Here is a 19,740-nt window from a genome sequence, read left to right as displayed (position 1 = left end):
TTACTCTCGGCCCCGCCCCCGGGAAGGGCCCCGCGCCTTCGGCCTCTGCGTCTGCCTGTCCCCCACCGGGACTGGTTCCGCCCTTTATTTTTAGATATGGTGACATTTCTCTATTAAAAAAAAGAAAACTATATCCGAAACTATAGTCTGACACTGTTTACTTCACCTAGCATGAGTAAATATGGACATTTTATAAACTCTGGAGTATTTTTAATGTTGCAGAATCACTGACACGTCTCCACGACGGGCCGCTATCCCCGAGGCGGTCTTCTGTCGTGGCCCCTTACCCGCCTCCCCACCGTAACTCCGTGAACTTGAACTCGCCCCTCGCCAGCCGACCGGATCCCGCGGGGTAAGTCTCGCGTGAGTCTCCTCTTCCCGGCCCCACCTCCCGAGGACGGCAGCACCACCGCGCTTCCTCCCGCGGGCGGGGGCGGCAGGTCCCCGTCTTCCGGCGCCCGGGCGCATGCGCGGCACGCGGCGCACAGGCGCAGTTGCGGCGCTGCCGGCCCGGGTCTGGCGGGGGGCGGGTCGCGCGGCGCGATGGCGGAGGCCGGCGGGGAGGTGGTCGCTGTTCCCGCAGCCGGGGCCGCCAACGGCCTCGGCCCTGGGGCCGGCGGGACCGCGGCGCCGACCAGCAACCCGCTGTCGCGGAAGCTGCGTAAGATCCTGGAGACGCGGCTGGACAACGACAAGGTACCGGCCACGGGCGGCGCGTCGGGCGGCGCCCTCTCCCTCGCCCCTCGTCCCCGCGCGCAGGGACTCGTCGCCCGGCCGGGGCGCGCGAGAAGCGGAGGCCCCTCCGCGGAAAGCACCTGCCCCTCGGAGGCCCCAGGTCTGGGACCGGGCGGCGGGGCCCCTGCTGGCGGGGAGCCCGGGCCGGAGGGCGAGGCGGACGAGCAGCTCCACCGGGGAAAAAGGGCGAAGCAAGCGCCGCCCGCTCGGGCCCCCACGAAGCCGTCGCCGCCGGTGTTGGCAGGTGTCTGCGATGTGCGGGCCCTGCGCGCCCAGCTCCTGTCTAGCACCTTTTCTGCACCGTTGAGTCGCTAGGTAGATGGGTCATGCCAGCGTACCGTTAGAAATGCATGTAGAAGGGAGAGGATTTTATAGGTGAATCTGCAGGTAACAGAAAATAGGCCGCCAAGAAGGATTTGTGCGTAAAAAGTATTGTAGTAAGTCAGAACGACAGGCTTCTTCGGTAGAACCACCAAGTTGACGGCGCTCTCCGTAAGCCCCTTAACCCCTCGGCGCCTGTGCCGCATCACTTCTAAATTGGGAATACTGCCAGCGGTGGGGAGGGTTCAAGCATCCATCTAAGTTCTCAGCACAGTGCCCGGCACTCACAGACCCTTATTACATGTCAGTTTCACCGTGCAATTTATTGTTTAATGTGTCCAACACCGACATTTATTATCTTACTTAATACAGTTACTCTGATGTAGATAACGCTGTCTCCTTTTTACCCGTGAGAAGAATAAGGTGCGGGGAAAAGTGTACTTAGATTAAGACATCTGACTAGCGACTGGTGGAGCTGTGATTTGCACCGGAGTCTGTTCATTAAGCATTTACTGACTACTACTTTGAGCCAGTGTCTAGGGCATTTTAAAGCTACAGTCAAAGAAATGGCGTTTTATTTTATTTTATTTTGTACAATAAATATTTGTAGTTGTAGAGATATGTTTGCTCTCTCTTAAATACTGAAAAGCTTTACCTTTTTTGTCAGTCCAGCCCATATTTCAAAATAACATTGTAAGAGAAACATGGAAAGGTAAGCCTGTTAGAATTCATTTTTTAGTTGAGGTGTAGGAACTTGTAGGATTTAGGGTACCATGGGGTATCCTGGGTTTGGGCCCCTGTGCTCTCTCCATATTCTCTCTGTAGGAGAACTCTTGTTACTTTCGTGGTCTTAAGTAGCAAAAAGCATGATGATTTGCAGATGTATCAGCCTGTTCCTGACATCTCCGCTGGGCTCCTGTTGTGTAGGTGACACCTCCACTGGATATACCTGGTCTACATCATAAAAACTCAGTGTCCAAAACTTTTGCTTTCTGATAGTAAAGAACATCACCGTTTACCCACACAAGCAGGAAGTGTATAAATTTTTGATGTCTTTCATTTTTTTCTCATCTCACATGCAGTCCATTAATAAATCCTTTATAGGCCCTGCCTTTTTTTGGAATACCTCCTCTCCTTTTCATCTGACTTAGAACTGTCTTGGTCTAAATCACTATCAAGCCTTGTTTGGTTATTTTAGTTTCTTCCTACCTGCTGGCTTCCTTTCTTGTTCCCACCTACTGTCCATTCTCACGAAGTCAGGATAACCTTTTGAAAGTAAAAATCACAGGACATTACTGCTTTGCTTAAAACCTCCTGTGGTTCCTACAGCTTCAATCACCCTGGCCTTCCTGCTTCTTTTGGGTCTGGTTACTGTGTTTCTTCTGCCTGTGAAAGGCTTTGCATCCAGGGATGCCTCTCTCCTATCCCTCAGGCCTCAGTTCGGAAGTCACCTTAGAGAGAGGCCTTCCTATAAGCGCGGCTCCCACTCACTCTGCTCCTAGCCTGAAGGCTGCAGGTGGTACTTACCTCTTCCATGCATCCTCCCAGAGATAGTTTATGCTTTAGCCAGTAAATATGCATGTATGAAGTCCTCTTTATTTTTAATACTTGTTGGTATAACTGTTCCTATACCTTGCTCTTTCACTTCCTGTATCTTAAAGTTCATATTATGTAAGTACATAGAGAATTTTCACCTTTTCAAAAACGGATATATCATTTCTTTAACCAGTTCCTTTTAGATGGACTTTAAGGTTATTTCCAGTCTATACCATTCCAAACTATTCTGCAATGAATAACCTAGTATATATGCCACAGTACACAAGTAAGTATATTCTCTGTTTCAGAAGTAAGTTTACTGCTCAGTAATGTGAACGTTATCCAGAATTTTTTTTGATTGTTTGTTGGAAACAAATCATTTGAGAATGATTTTAATAAATTTAGGCTTGAGATTAGGAAAACATGCGAAAATTGGTCCCAATAATTTTCTTCTGTTCTCAATTGTGCAGGAGATGTTGGAAGCTCTCAAGGCACTTTCAACCTTTTTTGTTGAAAATAGTTTGCGGACTCGAAGAAATTTACGTGGAGATATTGAACGCAGAAGTTTAGCCATCAATGAAGAATTTGTGAGCATTTTCAAGGAGGTGAAGGAAGTATGTAAACTCTTTGTACTTAACACTGAGAATTTACTGCATGCCTGTCCCTGTGCTAAATATTTATATGAATTGGGTTGATATGTTTGCTATTCATATACCATGTTCAAATAGAAAATTTAACTACTTACTCCAGAAGCATAAGGTCTTCAAATTCATGTGATCTCTGATCTGTGACCCCCACTAATGTTGCTGCATAGAAAGTTGAAACATTTCTTCTAGAATAGTCTGTTAGAAATTTTAGCTTTTTTAACAACAAAAAACATTTCTCTGAATGGTTTTCCAGTGGAATATTCCCTCATTGAATAAACCTCTCTTGGATAACCGCTTCTCCATTGGAGATTAATTAAGATTGAGTTACTTTACTCAGTGCATCCTAAATAATGACATTTTCAGATTGAATAAGATCAATTCCTTCAGTGCATAAATAATGATTCATCATACTAGAGTGAGCAGTGTACTTACCATAGGGTAAAAAGGAACTTCGTTTATTATTTATTTATTGTGTAAAATTTTGTTAATTATGTTAACACTACATAGTTATTTCTTTGTAAGTCGAATGGAAGTATAATGCATGGGTTCAATGAGTACTTAATAAAAACTGATTATGTTTAATAGTAATTCATTGCCTGAAGGCTAATAATCTACAAGGTTGAAAGGGAAGTTTGATAGTGTTCATAAAAATAGAAAAAGATGGTAGCAAAGAGTCGCTATTTCCCACTGAAAGGAACAATTTTATCAATATCAGAAAGCAATGAAACTATCTAAGATGATTGGTAAAGTGACAAAGGAACTTTAGAGCTGATATGCAGAGGCTTCCACTGATCAAAGATAGGACGATTGTAGCATCAATAACAATTACTCAGTGGACCAAACATTTCAAACATGTTTAAGTTCGTGAATTCATAATAATACTAAAACAAACTTCATTGGTTATCTGCGATGGACATAAGGGAAAACTCATTTAGAAAGCTGCCAGATAGGACGAAGGAGTCAAGCATTTATCCAGTCTTTTATACCAAATACATAGTTGTTGAGGGAGGCTTCTCTTTACAGAAACATTCCATCTGATAGAGAAGACATGATATATTTAGAAGATTAGAAGATTTTGCAGCAATTTGTGTATTTATGGATCTAGGTCAGGGTTTCTAAACTTGGTGCTGTTCACATTTTGGGCCACATCATCGTTGGGGACTGTCTTCTGCAGTGTTGGTCACTGAGCAGCATCCCTGACCTCTGTCCGCTAGATCCAGTAGCAGTACCTTTCCCCAAGTTGTTCCAGACACTGGAATGTCCCTCTGGGGGGCACTCAACAGGGCAAAACGCTCAACAGGGCAAAAACTGCTCCTTTTGAGAACCACTGATTTAGTCATTGGTCATCACTGGTTGGTCACCTCACAGAAAGAGAAACAAACATTTGCGACTCCTCATGAAAGTACACGACTTCACCTGGGAAGAATTTGTGCCAGAGTTTAATCAGGCTTCCAGATTCATTTGCTAACTTACAGGCAACCCTGGGGACAGAGGAGTATGCTAACGTCACAGAGGTGCAGTCAGCTAGTACGGAACTGTACGGGCAAATGAACTCGTTCCATCAACAAATACATTGTAGGAAAGGGGGGACGAAAAATAGGGATGAATGTGAATCTGTAGATTAAAAAAAAAAGTACCAACTAGTTGCTGTTTTTAAATCTTTTTTCTCAACTTGAACAAATTATTACTTTTTTCCTTTTTTTAAATTACAATATCATTGATATACAGTCTTATGATGGTTTCATATAAACAACACTGTGGTTTCAACATTGAACAAATTATTTGAAAATTGAGACAATTGGCAAAATTTATACACTGACTAGAAATTTGATATTAAGATTATTGTTAAATGTTTAGATGTGAAAATGCCGTTTTTAAGAGTCCTCTTAGAAGTACATGCTGATACAACAAAGTGATACGATATCTGAATTCAAAAATAATTCGGTTTTTGGTGGAGGGAGAAGGTGGATGGGAGGCGAGATAGAAGGGGTAGCGAGAGACGGAACAGCGGTCATGAGTTTATAACTGCGGAACTGAGTGATATGTACACAGGCGTTCACACTGTCTCAACTTTCGGGTATCTTTAAAAATGTTCCATAATAAAGAGTTTAGAAAAACTTTATCATACACAATTTTATTTCATTGGGAAAAAAAGGCAGTTTGCTCCAAGTTCAAATGAGGACTTTATAAGTAACGTAAAAGCCATTGAACTACAATTAGAAAACCTTAGCATTTAAGTCATATAAAGAGACTTAATTTCTATTATTTTACAGATCAAACCCATTCAGTATATTTTGGTAGCTAAAGTAAATATTAGAGTACTTACTCTTGAGCCAGCTGGCTGGTCATGTTACAATGCTTTCTTATTAGGTTACACAGTGAGATAAGGGAATGGTGAAATTAGTTTGCTTAGATATGTGCTATTGCAGATACTGATATTTTAAATCATGCTTCTTTTACTGTTCACCTTAAAGCATTTTAGGACTTAGTTTAATAATTTGATTTACCTTATTTGTAGTAAAATATAGAAGGTAACATTTGAAAATACCTGGTAATAGGACTTTTATAAAAGTATTTATTGAGAGAAGGGGAAGATTCTTAATTCTGGATCTAAGATTTATGCCCATACTCAGACTTTGTAAATCTGGTTTATCCTCACATTTTGTTTGTAGCCTAGCTTGGCTGCTTTCTTATTTCTTGCCCTCTGATTGGCCCATCCCCTCATAAAACTCATGTTTCTACTTGGAGGTCTAGACTGTTTTGAAAGGGGTTGCCTGCTGTCTGCCACTGAAACTTTCCTCCCCTGAGCACCGTTCTATTGTATGACCCTGAACTGGGGGAAGAAGTCATACTGTAGTATGAAGTTACATGTGATCTTGTGATACCAGGTTTTCGTATCTTTTCATCGGTTCAGTAAAGACTAGGGGATAGTTTGGTAGAGTGTAGAGCCTCAGAGACCTTTTTTTAATCAGTCCATGTGAGGAATAACAACCTGAACTTAAATAGTAGCTGTTTGGGTAGCAAAAAAGAAATAGATAACACATGAAGGGGTATAAATGATAGAACTTAGTGCCCTTAAATTCCATTCGTGTATGTGGAGGGAGCAGGAAGCGGAAGTATGTAGGGAGAGAATGTTGCTGAGAAAATGATCGAATTTTTGGCTCTAATATGTGATGATTTTCAGCAAGATAGAGGAGGCACTCTTTTTAGCTTACTGGGTTTTCAAATTTACTTGTTTGTATTAATTGTTACAAATAATTAATTATATAAAAGTTAGACAACAAGGTCAGAAATGGAACAGATTCTATCACCCAGAAGTAAAGTAACTATTGCCAGTATTTTACTGTGTGTCCTCTCCTGTGCTCTTCTGCACATGGATGTGTAGTTTTCTAAAAAGTTAAAAGAGTATTATATGAGTTGTTTTATAACTTTCTTTTTACCTTATATGTACATCTTTCCATAGCAACAAACATATATGCACACACATTATCATTGTTAATGTACACACAGATTTCCATTGTCTGACCTAATATTTCACATTTTCCATTTGTTTTAGGCAACTCTGTGTGATCACCTTATGTATATTTTTGTACACTTACCTGATTAATTCCTTAGGATAAATTCTTAGTATTAGATATACTGAATAAAGAGATATTAAATATATTTCCAAAGCATTTGCCATTTCCTGTTGCCATACCCTCTGAGAAGAATATGCTGATTCCTTTACATCTTTTCTAACACTGGATGTGATTCTTAAATCATTTCCAACCTTAAACATGGCATCTTTTCTCATGCTTTGGCAAAAATAATTCATGAGATGCAAGTAAGGATTTAGTAAAGAGAAGAGAAATACCTTTAACAATATATATAAGACTTGATGCTATTTTCTCCTTTCCAGGAACTTGAAAGTATAAATGAAGATGTGCAAGCAATGAGCAGCTGTTGCCAGGACATGACGAGTCGCCTCCAGGTACTGTGTAGTGGCTGGATTTCAGCATAGTTGATGGCACAGAGTCAGCTTCCAGACATGCTCTCTGAGATGTCATGCCTTGCAGGAAGTTTGAGCATTCCCATTATACTTATCTTTTTTAACTACAAATGTCTTAGTGTTTCTTGGGGTGATGGGTTTACTAATATTGTTGAGGTAACTCCAGAGCCTTGTATTTTGATCCAACCAGTACTACAGAGCTCACTGTAGAATTTGATGAACTTCTCAATGCCATAAATCCAGCAGGAATGAATTCCATAGTATAAGGCCTTTGGAATAAGTCCACACTAAAGTTGTACCATATAAGACGCAGCTTAAATATCATGCCCAGCCTGAAAAAATTCTTGGGAAAATATGTATAATGTTAGGTCCATTTATTAGAGCAGTTCCAGACCTCTAGTTTGGCTTCAGAGTTAGTTAGCCTTCAACCTAATTACACTCATTCATGTAATTTCGGAGTAGCGAATAGAATAGATTACTCCTAAGAATCAGCGTGATTATGTATACAACCTGCACACTTTTATTCCCAGCTTACACCTGTCAGCTTCTCCTTGAACTGTTGACCACTATGGTGACCCAGGAAGAATCATTAATCTATACATGTTCACAGAGTAATCGTGGGCTGCTTGCAGGATCTGCATCCACTTAAATCATAGAAATCAGTTCATTTTGACAGTTTTATGTACCCACGAAACAACCACCATAATCAAGATGTAAAACATCTTTATCACTTGCAGAAGATCCCCTGATAGCTTTTTAAGTTGAATATTAAAGAATATTTTATATTGCCTATTGTTTACATTCATTTTTGATTCTTAGATTAGTTGGAATTAGAGTAAAAATTTGGAAGTTGTGTTCAGCCACTGGCACTAATTTGTCTGGATATAATGTCATTGGACTCTTAATAGTTCCCACTTATACCGTCAACTCTAGAATAACATTTTCAATTTATTCATAAAGAAAAATGTTTCTTAGAGTGTCCCCCCAACCCTTTTTCATTGCAGGCTATTATACATGGGACTAAGTTGTTAACATTTTCTAAAATACTTTGGCTTTGGGACATTTAAAAAATAACTATTACTGTAAGATACATTTAGAAATTTCAGCGTTAACTTTTTTATATGCTTTGGCTTATCCTTTTGGCTGTGGTTTTCCTTGGATAAATTACATTTAGAGGTATATGTTTATTATTTAATGAGAAATAATCATCCTTAACATTTAAGGTAAGTTGGAAATTGTTTTACAATAATAATCTTCACTAGTATTATTGAGCATTTGGGAATCTGCCACAATTTATAAATGAAGAGTCAGGAAATATGCAGACAATCTGACTACCTAACATCATAACATCAGGTATCATACTGCAGTGATTACGGTGGTTTTGTTTGTAAGCTGTACCCTCAATTTAATAGTGACTGAGGCTACAAAGGAAGGTAGAAAGCATTTGTTGAGATTGACTTTGTGAGGGATTCCTTTTCACAAATACTAAAATATAAATATCTTTTAGAACTGAGGAAATACTATATTTTAAAAATTGCACAAGGCCAGAATAAGGGTGGAAGTGGATCTTTAAAGTAGAGTAACTAGGAAGGGTAAGCATTTGAATAAGTTACTGGACATAAAGAGTAATCGTTGCAGAAGAGTTCCGGGAGAGCCATCACCATTCCTTACAAGTGACTGGTCTGCTGAATTGTCTGGGTTCAAGTTATTTTTCTTGAAAATATCTACTATTTGCTAGGCACGTAATTTGGTTGCAAGGAACACAGACTCAAACTAGCTTCTCTAGAGATGCGGGAGGGGCTGTTATTGCCAATCAGATGCACATGGACAGTAAGATAGAAAGTTTTATTGACAGCTTGGGAGTTTGCACCCAGATCTCGCGTGCGCGCGCGTGCGTGCGTGCGTGCGTGCGTGCGTGTGTGTGTGTGTGTGTGTGTGTCGGGGGTGGGGGCTTGGGAGTTTGCACCCAGATCTCGCGCGCGCGCGCGCGCGCGTGTGTGTGTGTGTTTGCACCCAGATCTCGTGTGTGTGTGTGTGTGTGTGTTTGCACCCAGATCTCGTGTGTGTGTGTGTGTGTGTGTGTGTGTCAGGGGTGGGGGTGAGCTCTAGATCTGATGCAGTTCTAGAAACATGAGCAGCGGAGCTGGGCTCTGTTATGTCCAGCATGAAAGTGGCCCAGGATCTTCAGGGTTGCTCTCTAACACACTGACCCTCCACCGTGTGTATGTGTCTGCTTAGTGCTCTCCACTTCCTAGTGGCTTGATTGATGCGTAGTTCTGGCTCAGGCCGTGGGCCCTGCGTCTCCGTCTGACTCCAACCGCCGGCTCCCCTCGCTGCTGGCTGCCCTGTGAGCAGGTCTTTGAGAATCTCACTGGCTACATTCGTCTTTGTTTCGAACCACTTTATAAACTTCTGCCTAATCCTTGGATAGAATAGGTGTTCAGGTTTTCTCTCCTGGTCCTTTGGCTCTGGCTTGCGGGAGGGAGAACTGCTTTGTATGAAGCTTGGTCGGACGCCCCGTGCCCATTAGTAGGGCTGGCGCTCGGCTTCACCAGAGCCCTGGACGAGGGTAGCTTGTGCGTTCCGACTCTCAGGCCTGTGTCTCCATTTGGCATCCTTGTCGCATTTCACAGCAGCCTCACGGTGACCTCACTTCTCCCTCCCTCCACTCAGAGGTCTCATGGTGTCTCAGCGCAGCATGTGCGTGATGAGATCAGGCTTTTCATCCTTAACTTGCTCTTCCTGTGCCTCTCTGTCACTGAAAAGCATCGTGAACTGTTAAACTGCTCAGCAAGCATCCTGACATCTTTCTTTCTTATGTAAGCCTCAGCATTGTGTGTGTACTGGGGACTCTGAATGAGTTCCTCTTATTAAAGATGGTCTATGAGCCTTAAAATGCCAATTTCAATTACTTGAGCCTTTTTAATACTTCTGAGTTGTGGAGCATCATCTCGTCTGCTATAGGCCTGCATTCCAGTAAGTGGCAGTATTAGTTATCTGAAGTATCGCACAGTGAAATGTCCTGATGTTAAATATATTTGTAATTTTAGGCAGCAAAGGAACAGACTCAAGATTTAATAGTAAAAACCACCAAGCTTCAAGCGGAAAGGTAAGTTTTTCTTTATATACTCACCTCTTCATTAATTTGGAGATGAAGTGGAAAGAAAATAATAGATAATTCCATATCAGTTGAAACAAAATAATAATAAACATGATTAAAAATTCATAAAACATAATAAAGTTCTAAGCAGTTATCCAGCAGTAAAATAAACATATAACAATAGGAATATCAAACTTGATACTGAGATTGAGGGATTTTTCCCTCTTTGGAGGGGAGAATGTGTTGTTTATTGTTTGCTGTGGAATTAAAAAGGATTACTTTTTAACTTGTAGATGTTCTCAGATTGTAAGTAATTTTATTTTTTCACAATCATTGTCTCTTATTTTGTAACTGATTAATCTCTGGTGTAATTGTTGACTATATAAATTCTTGTGTAGTTTACAAATAGATGTACTGATATTTGTTGACTGAATAAATGGGTGAATGAAGGTGAGTATAATATAGATTTGTGTATTTTAGTGGTTTTCACAGCCATGTAATACATTGTTTTGATTGCTTCTCTTTTCCTACAAAAATGAGCTTCTTGAGAACAGTGACAATTTCTTATTCTCTTGGTGTGTCTGCAGTGCCTAACACTGTCGATTAAATAAATAATTTTTGAGTGAATGGATATGGAATGAAATTATTCTTATGTCAGGAAAGAAACACAAAAGCTGAAAAGTAAGCATTGTATTGGAGCATGTAACATAGATCGGACTCTGATTAATGTCTACAGGAGGTGATATTAGAACTTTGTCCTTCTCAAAACTATTTAAGAAGGTTGTATTCATTATTTTAGTAAGCCTGTGAAAGCATTTTAGCTTGGTATACCTTTGGAAGTGGAAACTTGTGACTTTCTGGTATCACAAGAGCTATAAATATGATGTGCCAATTGAATATTTGTGTGAAAGTATTTTAGGAAAATTATGTAGCAGAAGTGATAATAGATTCCTGGGAGCTGGCAGAGAGTTGTTTTTCCATTTTAAAATAATACCTTTTCTTTTTAACAGAATTTAAACAAGCAGTTAGCTTTAGAAATAGAAATTCTGTGGGCTTATTTGCACTTAATATGATACTCTTATTGAGACAGATGTATAAATGACACGAATATTTCTCCAACGGGGTTAGATGGCCAGTCGTGACAGGTGGTGTTCTAGGAGGTGAAGTCATGTAGAATTGCCTTCACAGACCTGCAGCCTGTAGCCTAACGTTTCCCATTAATATTTAGTTGATAGAAGATGGGTTTCATTGATAATCAGGAAAAAGCTATATCCATGTAAATATATTTCCATACTTTTTAATACTATTGCAGTCACTATTCTTTATATATTTTATTGTCTCTTGTAAACACCCCACCAGCCAGAATTTCTCTCTAGACTCAGAAAAAATAGTCTGGTGAATGTTTGTTTACTCTTGAGGTGTAGTATGTTATAATGGAAAGAATGAAGCCTTTGAAGACAAAAACCTGAATTCTAATCTAAATTTTGGGTCAGAGCTCATTAGATTTTTAATTCTATCCAAATTATTTCTTAACCTCCCTCATCCTCAATTTCCACATCTGAAAAGGGGGAATAAAATCTGTGTCACAGGGTTGTTGTGGTGAGTCAGTGATTCACAAAGAGTGCTGCACGCACTCTCTGATGGACATCGAGGTGCGTCACCCCTCCGTTCTCCCTGCTAGTCGGCAAGGCTGCGTTGCACGTCTTGTTTACACCTTAGCTTTGGTGGCCAGGAAGCTAAGCTCTTCTGCGCTTAATTGCAATAGCTTCCCTTGGCTGTGTTACTTACTTTCTCATCCTTTCTCTTTATTTCTTACTGTTTTGTTTTTTAATATTTAAAATCTTAATTGTGGTACTTGTTATAAACTACTGTAGGTTTTGAAGTTGGAGACAAAAATATAAAGTTCTTTATTTTGTTGAAATCTGAATGTAAAAGTATACTACAGAAGCATGTGTGTGTGGCAGGGGAGCTTTGGACCTCTCCTTTCTTCCTGTCTCATTGATATGTATAAAATTTAGAGAGGAAAATTAAAATCAGATATAAATTCACCACCCAGGTATAGCCACTATTAGAGTATTTCCTCCCAGAGTATGTTTTACTTTTTTCACTTATTTGCATTTTTCTGTGTCTCTTAATTTAGAAAACCAGGTTTCTTAGTGGTGACATTCATCATGTTTTATTTTATGAATGAACCAACCTGTGTTTAAGCATATGAAAATTATTGAATGTTTGTATTATTTCCATTACTAAAAATAATGGCTTGGTACATGTTTTTAAATCATATGTGCATTTCAGATTATTTCCTTAAGATATATTCCTAGAATTGTAAACTAGTGAGTCAAATGATACAAACTTTTAAATGTCCTGATGCATATTGCCTATGCATACAAACATATCTCTCAAGGAAGAATATCCCTATTTACTATTGAACTTTTATCAGAAATGAGAATGTCTTTTTTAAACCCTTGTCGGCATTTTTCATAGATCAGAAATAGTATCTCACTTTTAATACAGATTTCTTTGAATATTAGTAAATCACCATTCTTCTCATTTTCTTCTACCATTTATATTTTTTTGTTTTGGTTTATATCTTATGCCCATTTTTTTCTGTTAACCTTCTGTTGTTTTGAAATTATTTGGTGGAGGTCAGATTAAAAGATAAAGTTAAAATATGACAGGCATGTTTTCAGGAAGAAAATCAACTAGTGCACCATATCATAAGTTATGTCCTGAGATGGTTTGAAAGAATCATTGGACAGATTAAATAGTTGTTTTTAAATACTTAGGCCTTGTAGGAATACATGTCCTAAAAATTCATTTGTTTATGTGTTTGTATGTTTTAAAAATAAATGGGAGTTGCTATACGTATTTTCTTGTGACTTATTTTTTTGTACCTATAAAATGCTTTATAAATCATTTTATGTTAATATGTATATATCTACCTCATTTTTATTATCCTGCAGTGATTATTTGCTAATTTATTTATCTATTGTATAATATACAGAGTGATTACATGAATACCTCTTGAAGCTGTAATTTATACTAATCATTTATATGTTTTATGTTAACATTTCTTTCATACAATTTTTATTTAGAGATTAAAAGCCCTCCAGAGATACCGTATTTCAGTAGTGATGTAAGCTGAGGGCAGGGTCTGCATGGTGTGGACCTCGGGTCGCAGCAGCCTCTGGCTTAGGGTCTTAATAGGGTGGGTCCCCATTAGTGTCACTCGATTGCACAGATGCTCCCAAACCAAATCACCGGGCTCTCTGACAGTAGCTTTCAATCAGAATGATCATGAAATTTTACCTGGGAAGAGTATATATGGTAAAACTAATGTAATATGATTTAAAAAGTATACTAGAGTAATATATTTTAAAAATAATACATTAGAATTTATTTTGTTGCTACTTTAAAAGTTGTCATCTTGAGATACCAAACCGTTGTTTTGGTAGTGTGGCTGTTGTAAAATATATTTTTGGACCAAGTACTTTGTAGATATAGAGCCTCTGATTCAAAGTCTTTATTTGATGGATTGATTTTTAGATAGAGTCAACAATATAATGTTATCTGGAATTAATTTTAATGAGTAAGGGGTATGATCAAGATGAGTAATACTAGATTTGGTTAAAACAAAATGAAGCTATAAAGAAATTTATTTTCCTTTGTGTCTATTAAGTTGACTCCAAAGACGGATTCAAAAGAAGTTCCAAAAAGGTTTTTGAAATGGGTAATTTGTGTAGTCTCAAGGAATTTAAAGAAATTTTTTAGAATTACTTTAAATCTTGTATGATAATGATTGGAGCTTTATGTAAGAGTGTAAAACAAAACCCAAGGTAACTTCAGAATCTGCACTAGATGATTAAGGACACTTGCCATTTATCTGTAGGTTTAATTAGGTGACTCGCCTTTCCATTTGAGATGAGCAGAACTTACTGCCACCTGGAGGTCTTCCCTAACTCTGTGTTACTCAACAGGAGCATTTGACTGAAGTAAACCTAAACCGAGGGGTACAAAGAAAAGGTGGCAGATGGTGTGACCTTCTGTACACAGTGTTAGTCCTTAGTTCTGGTCATGCTCATTTGAATGTTACTAGAGTGTAGAATAGTACTACTAATGAAATGCTTACAATTTTATTTACTTATCTTCAAATCTGAGCTCTAAAGGCCAGGAATGCTGTGCTTCTGCTCAGAGTTTGTATTCCCAGGCGTGCCTGTAGGTGATGATCCTGCTCAGCCCTTCTGGTTCTTGGACATTGCATTCCAGGCCAGAGCATGCCTTGTCCTGGTCGTCAGCCGAGTCTAGGTAGCTTGCAGATAATATGGTTTAAAATCATTTTTATTCCCATAGTATACAGAAAAGGAGGGATGGCGAAAGTGGAGAAGTGATTTTATGAATTTATAAGGAATTAGTAAATGTGTTCTTGATTTCTGTTCCTAATCTAAAATAAAAAAATTATAGACCTGAATATTCGTTGTTATGTACTTGGTGTGAAAACTTCATAGGCTTAGGATTTTTTAGTGAATGAATTTTTTAGTGATTTTTTTTTTTTTAGGGCATATTTTTTTCTCCTGTATGATAACCTTGTTTTTACAAGGTGAGCAAGTCAAGTGCATGTTAGTGGCTGAGAATTTGTCATACAGGGACTATTTGTGAGCTTGTTTTACATAATGAGTAAATTCCTTTTACTGTGTGCAAGTATCTGAAGTGGAACAATATTGGCTAATTTCATCGCCTGTCTGCCTGATGAGCTTCTTACATTTGAGGCAGAAACAGGGCTGTCAGAGGTGTTGAGAATCTTTCACACTTGTTTTAAGAAGTTAATTCTGTTGGAGCTGTAACTTGTTCTAAAGCTGTGTAAATGCGCTTCTTTTTTAATTGTAGTCAAAGATTAGAAATAAGAGCTCAAGTTGCAGACGCCTTCTTATCCAAGTTCCAGCTGACTTCTGATGAAATGAGCCTCCTCCGAGGAACAAGAGAAGGACCTGTTACTGAGGTAGCCTGCTTTCTGTTGTAATCATTTAAGGCTGAGCGCTTACAGATGATACAGAGAAATCAGTCTTTTTTTAAGGCTTTATTTTCCCATCTTAAGAAGAAGTTTGATTTTAATTTATTCTTAAATTTGGAAAACAAGGTGTGTATTGTAAATTACCTTAATTTGTTTTATTTTTCGTTCTTCAAAAGCAATATATGTACTTTTTTTAGAAGTCAAAGAGTATAAGGTTTATAAAGTAACCTGTATCACTGCTTCCCCATCTCTGAGTCCTTTGTCAGCCATTTTCAGCCTTGTTGATTGCATCTTTTGTAAACTCTGTATCCAGGGTCTGTAGGTAAAAAGAATATGCCCTGATTATGTTACCTGTTTTATGTTGATTTCCCATCATGAAATCCGAGGTTCAGCCTCTTCCCCCTGGGTCCTCCCCCAGTGCACACATACGCTCTTCCCTTCATGCTCACGGTACAGTTCCGGGAGGTACAGTTCCGGGCGGTACAGTTCCGTGGCGGTACAGTTCCGTGACAGCCTCTGTTTCCATTATAGTGCCATTAAATGATTACGTGTACTTTTTTTTTTACAACTTTTTGTCTATCCTAGAACCTTTTCATTTAGTTTCTGAACCTATGCCACTCTTTCCAGAACTGAAAAGCCTTTCAAAGTGCTAACTGACAGAGAACTGAAAAGTGCTAAAAAACACAGAGAACTTTTATTCCTTTTTTTTTTTCCCTCCAAGACATTCAGTTTTTCCAGAAAGGGATCTTTCAATCTCCTAACTGGGAGGAGCTGTCAGACTAGGCCTTCTGTCATCATTGTGGGGCCTGAGGGCAGGACGTTCTCCAGACGGGGGTGGGGTCCCGCTGAGTGGCTCTTCCCGACGTCTCTGGTATCTTACTGCCTCGGCTGGAATGGAGCCAGTTGCCTGGGCGTGGGGAGTAATGTAGGCAAGAGCACTGCTTTGTACAATACTTAGCAGTATTTATTGCCCTTGTAGTTTGAGGAACACTGCACATTTAAGATATTTGACATCTCACCTTTTCTCCATTTAACAGAAGTAGTAAACAGTATTGGAGTTTTAATTTATCAAAGAAAAAGAACTCATACATTATTTTCTCGGTTGGGATACCGTTTGTGGCTACCTGGAAACTCAGGCAAAAGGAAGAGCATTTTTGGAGTTCAGCATTAGTCAGCTCCTGTATATTTAACGAGCGTCTTTTACACATCTAAGTGTGCATTCTGTGCTCAGATGGGGGGACAGGAATGGGTATATAAGATACATAAACATCGTCTTCGGTGATAACAACGCCAAGTTTAATTAACCATAAGACGTGTAATGCACAGCAAGTTTTTCTTTGTGCAATAATCTTCAAGTCGGCATTTTTGTTTGCTAGGCTGTGTATTTCTTGAGGACAGAGATTTTTGTCTATAAATTTTGTATCCCTGGCAATTAGTACACTATTTAGTACACGGTAGACATTGAATTAAAATGTATTTTAAAAGGTGAGTCAATATCTGCTAATACTTCCTGTTAACAAAACAGAAAGTTGAGATCAGTATAGGAAGGCTTCACTAGAGTAAGTGAAAGAATTTGTTTCTCCTCTGTGGTGGTAATTTAGAGTAATGTAATTTTACCTGCAAAGAAGGCTTTTTTAAAGTTTCATTCTTAATTTTAAAGGATTTTTTCAAGGCACTGGGGAGAGTAAAACAGATTCATAATGATGTCAAAGTTCTCCTGCGTACAAACCAGCAAACTGCAGGGTGAGTGACCTTTTAAATTCATAATTGCTTTCTCTCTTATATTTTTAACGTCTTCAAAACATTCCAAGTTCTTTTTGAAACTATATGATACTTTGTGAAAAAGGAGTTCACTCTTTTTATTTCTTTGGATAATGAGGAAGTTATTACCTGATATGTTTAGAGTAAAACAGTATTTGGATACCTAAATAGTGGTATTAAAACCTGACAATTGATGAATTATAAGTTACTGAAAATGATTCCATAAAATGATAAAAAATTAATGTGCTGTAACCAAGTCATTCTCTCATTAAGCAAAATAGTTCTTAGATGTAGCTATTAGTTGAAACTTTAAATTATACTAAATCTTTAATTTTTTTTAGTTTAGAAATTATGGAGCAGATGGCCTTGCTTCAGGAAACAGCTTATGAAAGGCTTTACCGATGGGCTCAAAGTAAGTGGTTTCTTTCTTGTGCTGTAGACGCATGAGTATTAGTTTATTATGACTTTGTTATTTTGCTGGGTCTTAATTTGATATGTCTTGATCTTGGAAATCAAAAAGTATTTTTAAAAAGAAGCAAACTTTGCATTTGAACGTTCTGTCTTCATGATCACGAGCGTGTCCTCCAGTCCAAGCTCTGGGTGACCGAGAGACGGGGATGAAAAAGAAAGCCGGTGTCTCTGCCCTCGGTCGTCTTAGAGTTGATTGGACATTGCTTGTTATTTATGTAACTGTTTTATAACTGGTGAATTAATTCTGTCTTGCTGCATGTGACCACAACGTAATGGCTTAAAACAGCAGATTCACTCCCGTAGAGTTGTGTTGGTCAGGAATCGGATGTGGTTCTCACCACACTGAAGTGAGGTGTCGGCGGGGCCCCAGTCGTTCCTGGAGGCAGGAAGGAGTCTTCTGTCCCTCGCTCACTTAGTTTCTTGGCATAACTTGTTTCCTTAGCCTGTAGGAGGGGGTCGAGTTTCCGTGCTGGCTGTCACCGAGGGCTTCTCCCAGTTTCCAGAGGCTGCCCACGTTCCTGGCTTGGGGCCCCTTCGCCCATTTTCAGAGCCTTCTAGGCGCTCGAACCTCTAAAGCTCTCCTGCTCCCTCTCCTGTCTCATATCTCTGAGTCTCTTCTCAGGCTCTTCCACTTCTAAGACCTCTGTGGTCACCTTGGACGCAATTATTAATTTAACTGTTAACTATTTGATTGCACTGTTTTTCAGGTGAATGCAGAATGCTGACGCAGGAATCATGTGACATACCTCCAGTGTTAACTCAGGCAATGGAAGCCCTGCAGGATAGGCCTGTCTTATACAAGTGGGTGACTCTCTCCTGATTCAAAAAGCCGAATCCACCTTTTCCCTGATAATTTACATTAGCTCTCAGTATTATCAAATGCATATGATAGTGTCAGTAATACTTCTAATAATGTACAGTGATGTTTTCATCTCATATTTTATGTGTATCGTTGGAACATCAGCTTACTTCGCATGTGGTGTGTTACAGAATGTGATACAGATGGTAAAGCAAGGTGTCCCTGTAGCCCCACTGCCCCTCATTTATGTAGAGGTTAAGGGGCTTTTCCCCAGTGTGCCAGCTCAGTAACTGCCTTGGACTTGTATGAAGCTGAAACTCCTCTATCATCCCTGCCCTGGAGAGAAGGAGGCCAAATAGGGGGGCTGAGAAGTACTCAGGGATGGAAAAAGAAAATTTAAAATCAGGATTCCATTAATAGGATTCAAGAACAGAAAATGTTCAGGCCTTTGATCCTGTAGGTTATGCCAACCAAGAGGGAGATAATGCTTTGAGTAAGAACCGTGTGCATTAGTAACTTGTTTACATATTATTCTGTGTTTTAAACTTACTCTTTTATTTTCCATGTAAAATAGAAGCAAACACTTTTTAAATTTCTGGAATAGTATGAAAATAAGGAGACCAGATGGGGAATATAATTCAGAACAAGCAAGCCAGGGCACTCTTACATAGGCATTGAATCTTGACTTTTAGATGTGTAGTAGTTTTAGAGGAATTCCCTGTTACTCTGCTCTGTGAGTGCAGCTTTGCTTCGCCTGTAAAAGGTTCCAGAACATGGCTGCTGGCAGAGCTGTGTGACACAAACATCCCAGGGCCACTTAGAGTGCACTTAGTGCACAGTGAGCAGCCCTCTGAGCGCTTGAGCCCCAGCATCAATAAAGCCCTACCCCCGTATGCTCTCTCAAGAGACCAGGCATGAACACATCCATTTTAGTGAATATATTAATTACTGTTAATAGAGGTGATGTTTCAGGCACTGTGTGCCCCAAGTATATTCCGTGGTAGGGGAAAGGGGTGAACATCAGGGCAGGTTTCCTTTGGGAAGTGGGTAGGAAGCGAGTTCTGAAGGTTGGAAAGGCATTTTCTAGGAAGAAAAGGAGGGCAAGAACATCCCCAGTCCAGGGAACGGCAGGCGCCGAGGTGTGGACTCAGGAAGGGCGTGCAGTCTGGGAAGTTAACTGCCAGGCTTGCACAGGATGTTGGTCAGTGGGGCCGAATTGTTAGGACCCTCAGTGTTGGGCATGACACATGATAGCACACGGTAGGTACTTGAAATTTCCTTCCCAGCCTTTTCACTTTAAGGTATTGGTGTTTGATTGTAAGAGTCTTTTAGTACTTAAAATGTTTGCTGTTTGGTTTTAATAAAATGTTACAT

At 39.5% G+C, this 19,740-nt stretch overlaps 1 protein-coding gene across 1 annotated transcript in view; it reads left to right on the top strand.

Annotated features, from left to right (window-relative positions):
• Positions 1–463: 463 nt before the first annotated feature.
• COG6 (component of oligomeric golgi complex 6) overlaps positions 464–19,740 on the top strand; it is a 55,771-nt gene continuing 36,494 nt past the window's right edge. The window contains exons 1-8 of the mRNA XM_036904910.2: positions 464–696; positions 3,063–3,206; positions 7,138–7,209; positions 10,278–10,336; positions 15,212–15,323; positions 16,996–17,078; positions 17,438–17,508; positions 18,275–18,368. Of these exons, the coding sequence (XP_036760805.2) occupies positions 544–696; positions 3,063–3,206; positions 7,138–7,209; positions 10,278–10,336; positions 15,212–15,323; positions 16,996–17,078; positions 17,438–17,508; positions 18,275–18,368 (788 nt within the window). The 5' untranslated portion in view covers positions 464–543. The remainder of the gene's footprint in view (positions 697–3,062; positions 3,207–7,137; positions 7,210–10,277; positions 10,337–15,211; positions 15,324–16,995; positions 17,079–17,437; positions 17,509–18,274; positions 18,369–19,740) is intronic.

This window comes from Manis pentadactyla, chromosome 2 (assembly GCF_030020395.1).
Source record: "Manis pentadactyla isolate mManPen7 chromosome 2, mManPen7.hap1, whole genome shotgun sequence".
NCBI classification, from domain to species: Eukaryota; Metazoa; Chordata; class Mammalia; order Pholidota; family Manidae; genus Manis; species Manis pentadactyla.
The sequence above is the reverse complement of the archived record's forward strand: the minus strand, read 5'-3'. Positions and strand labels throughout refer to the sequence as shown.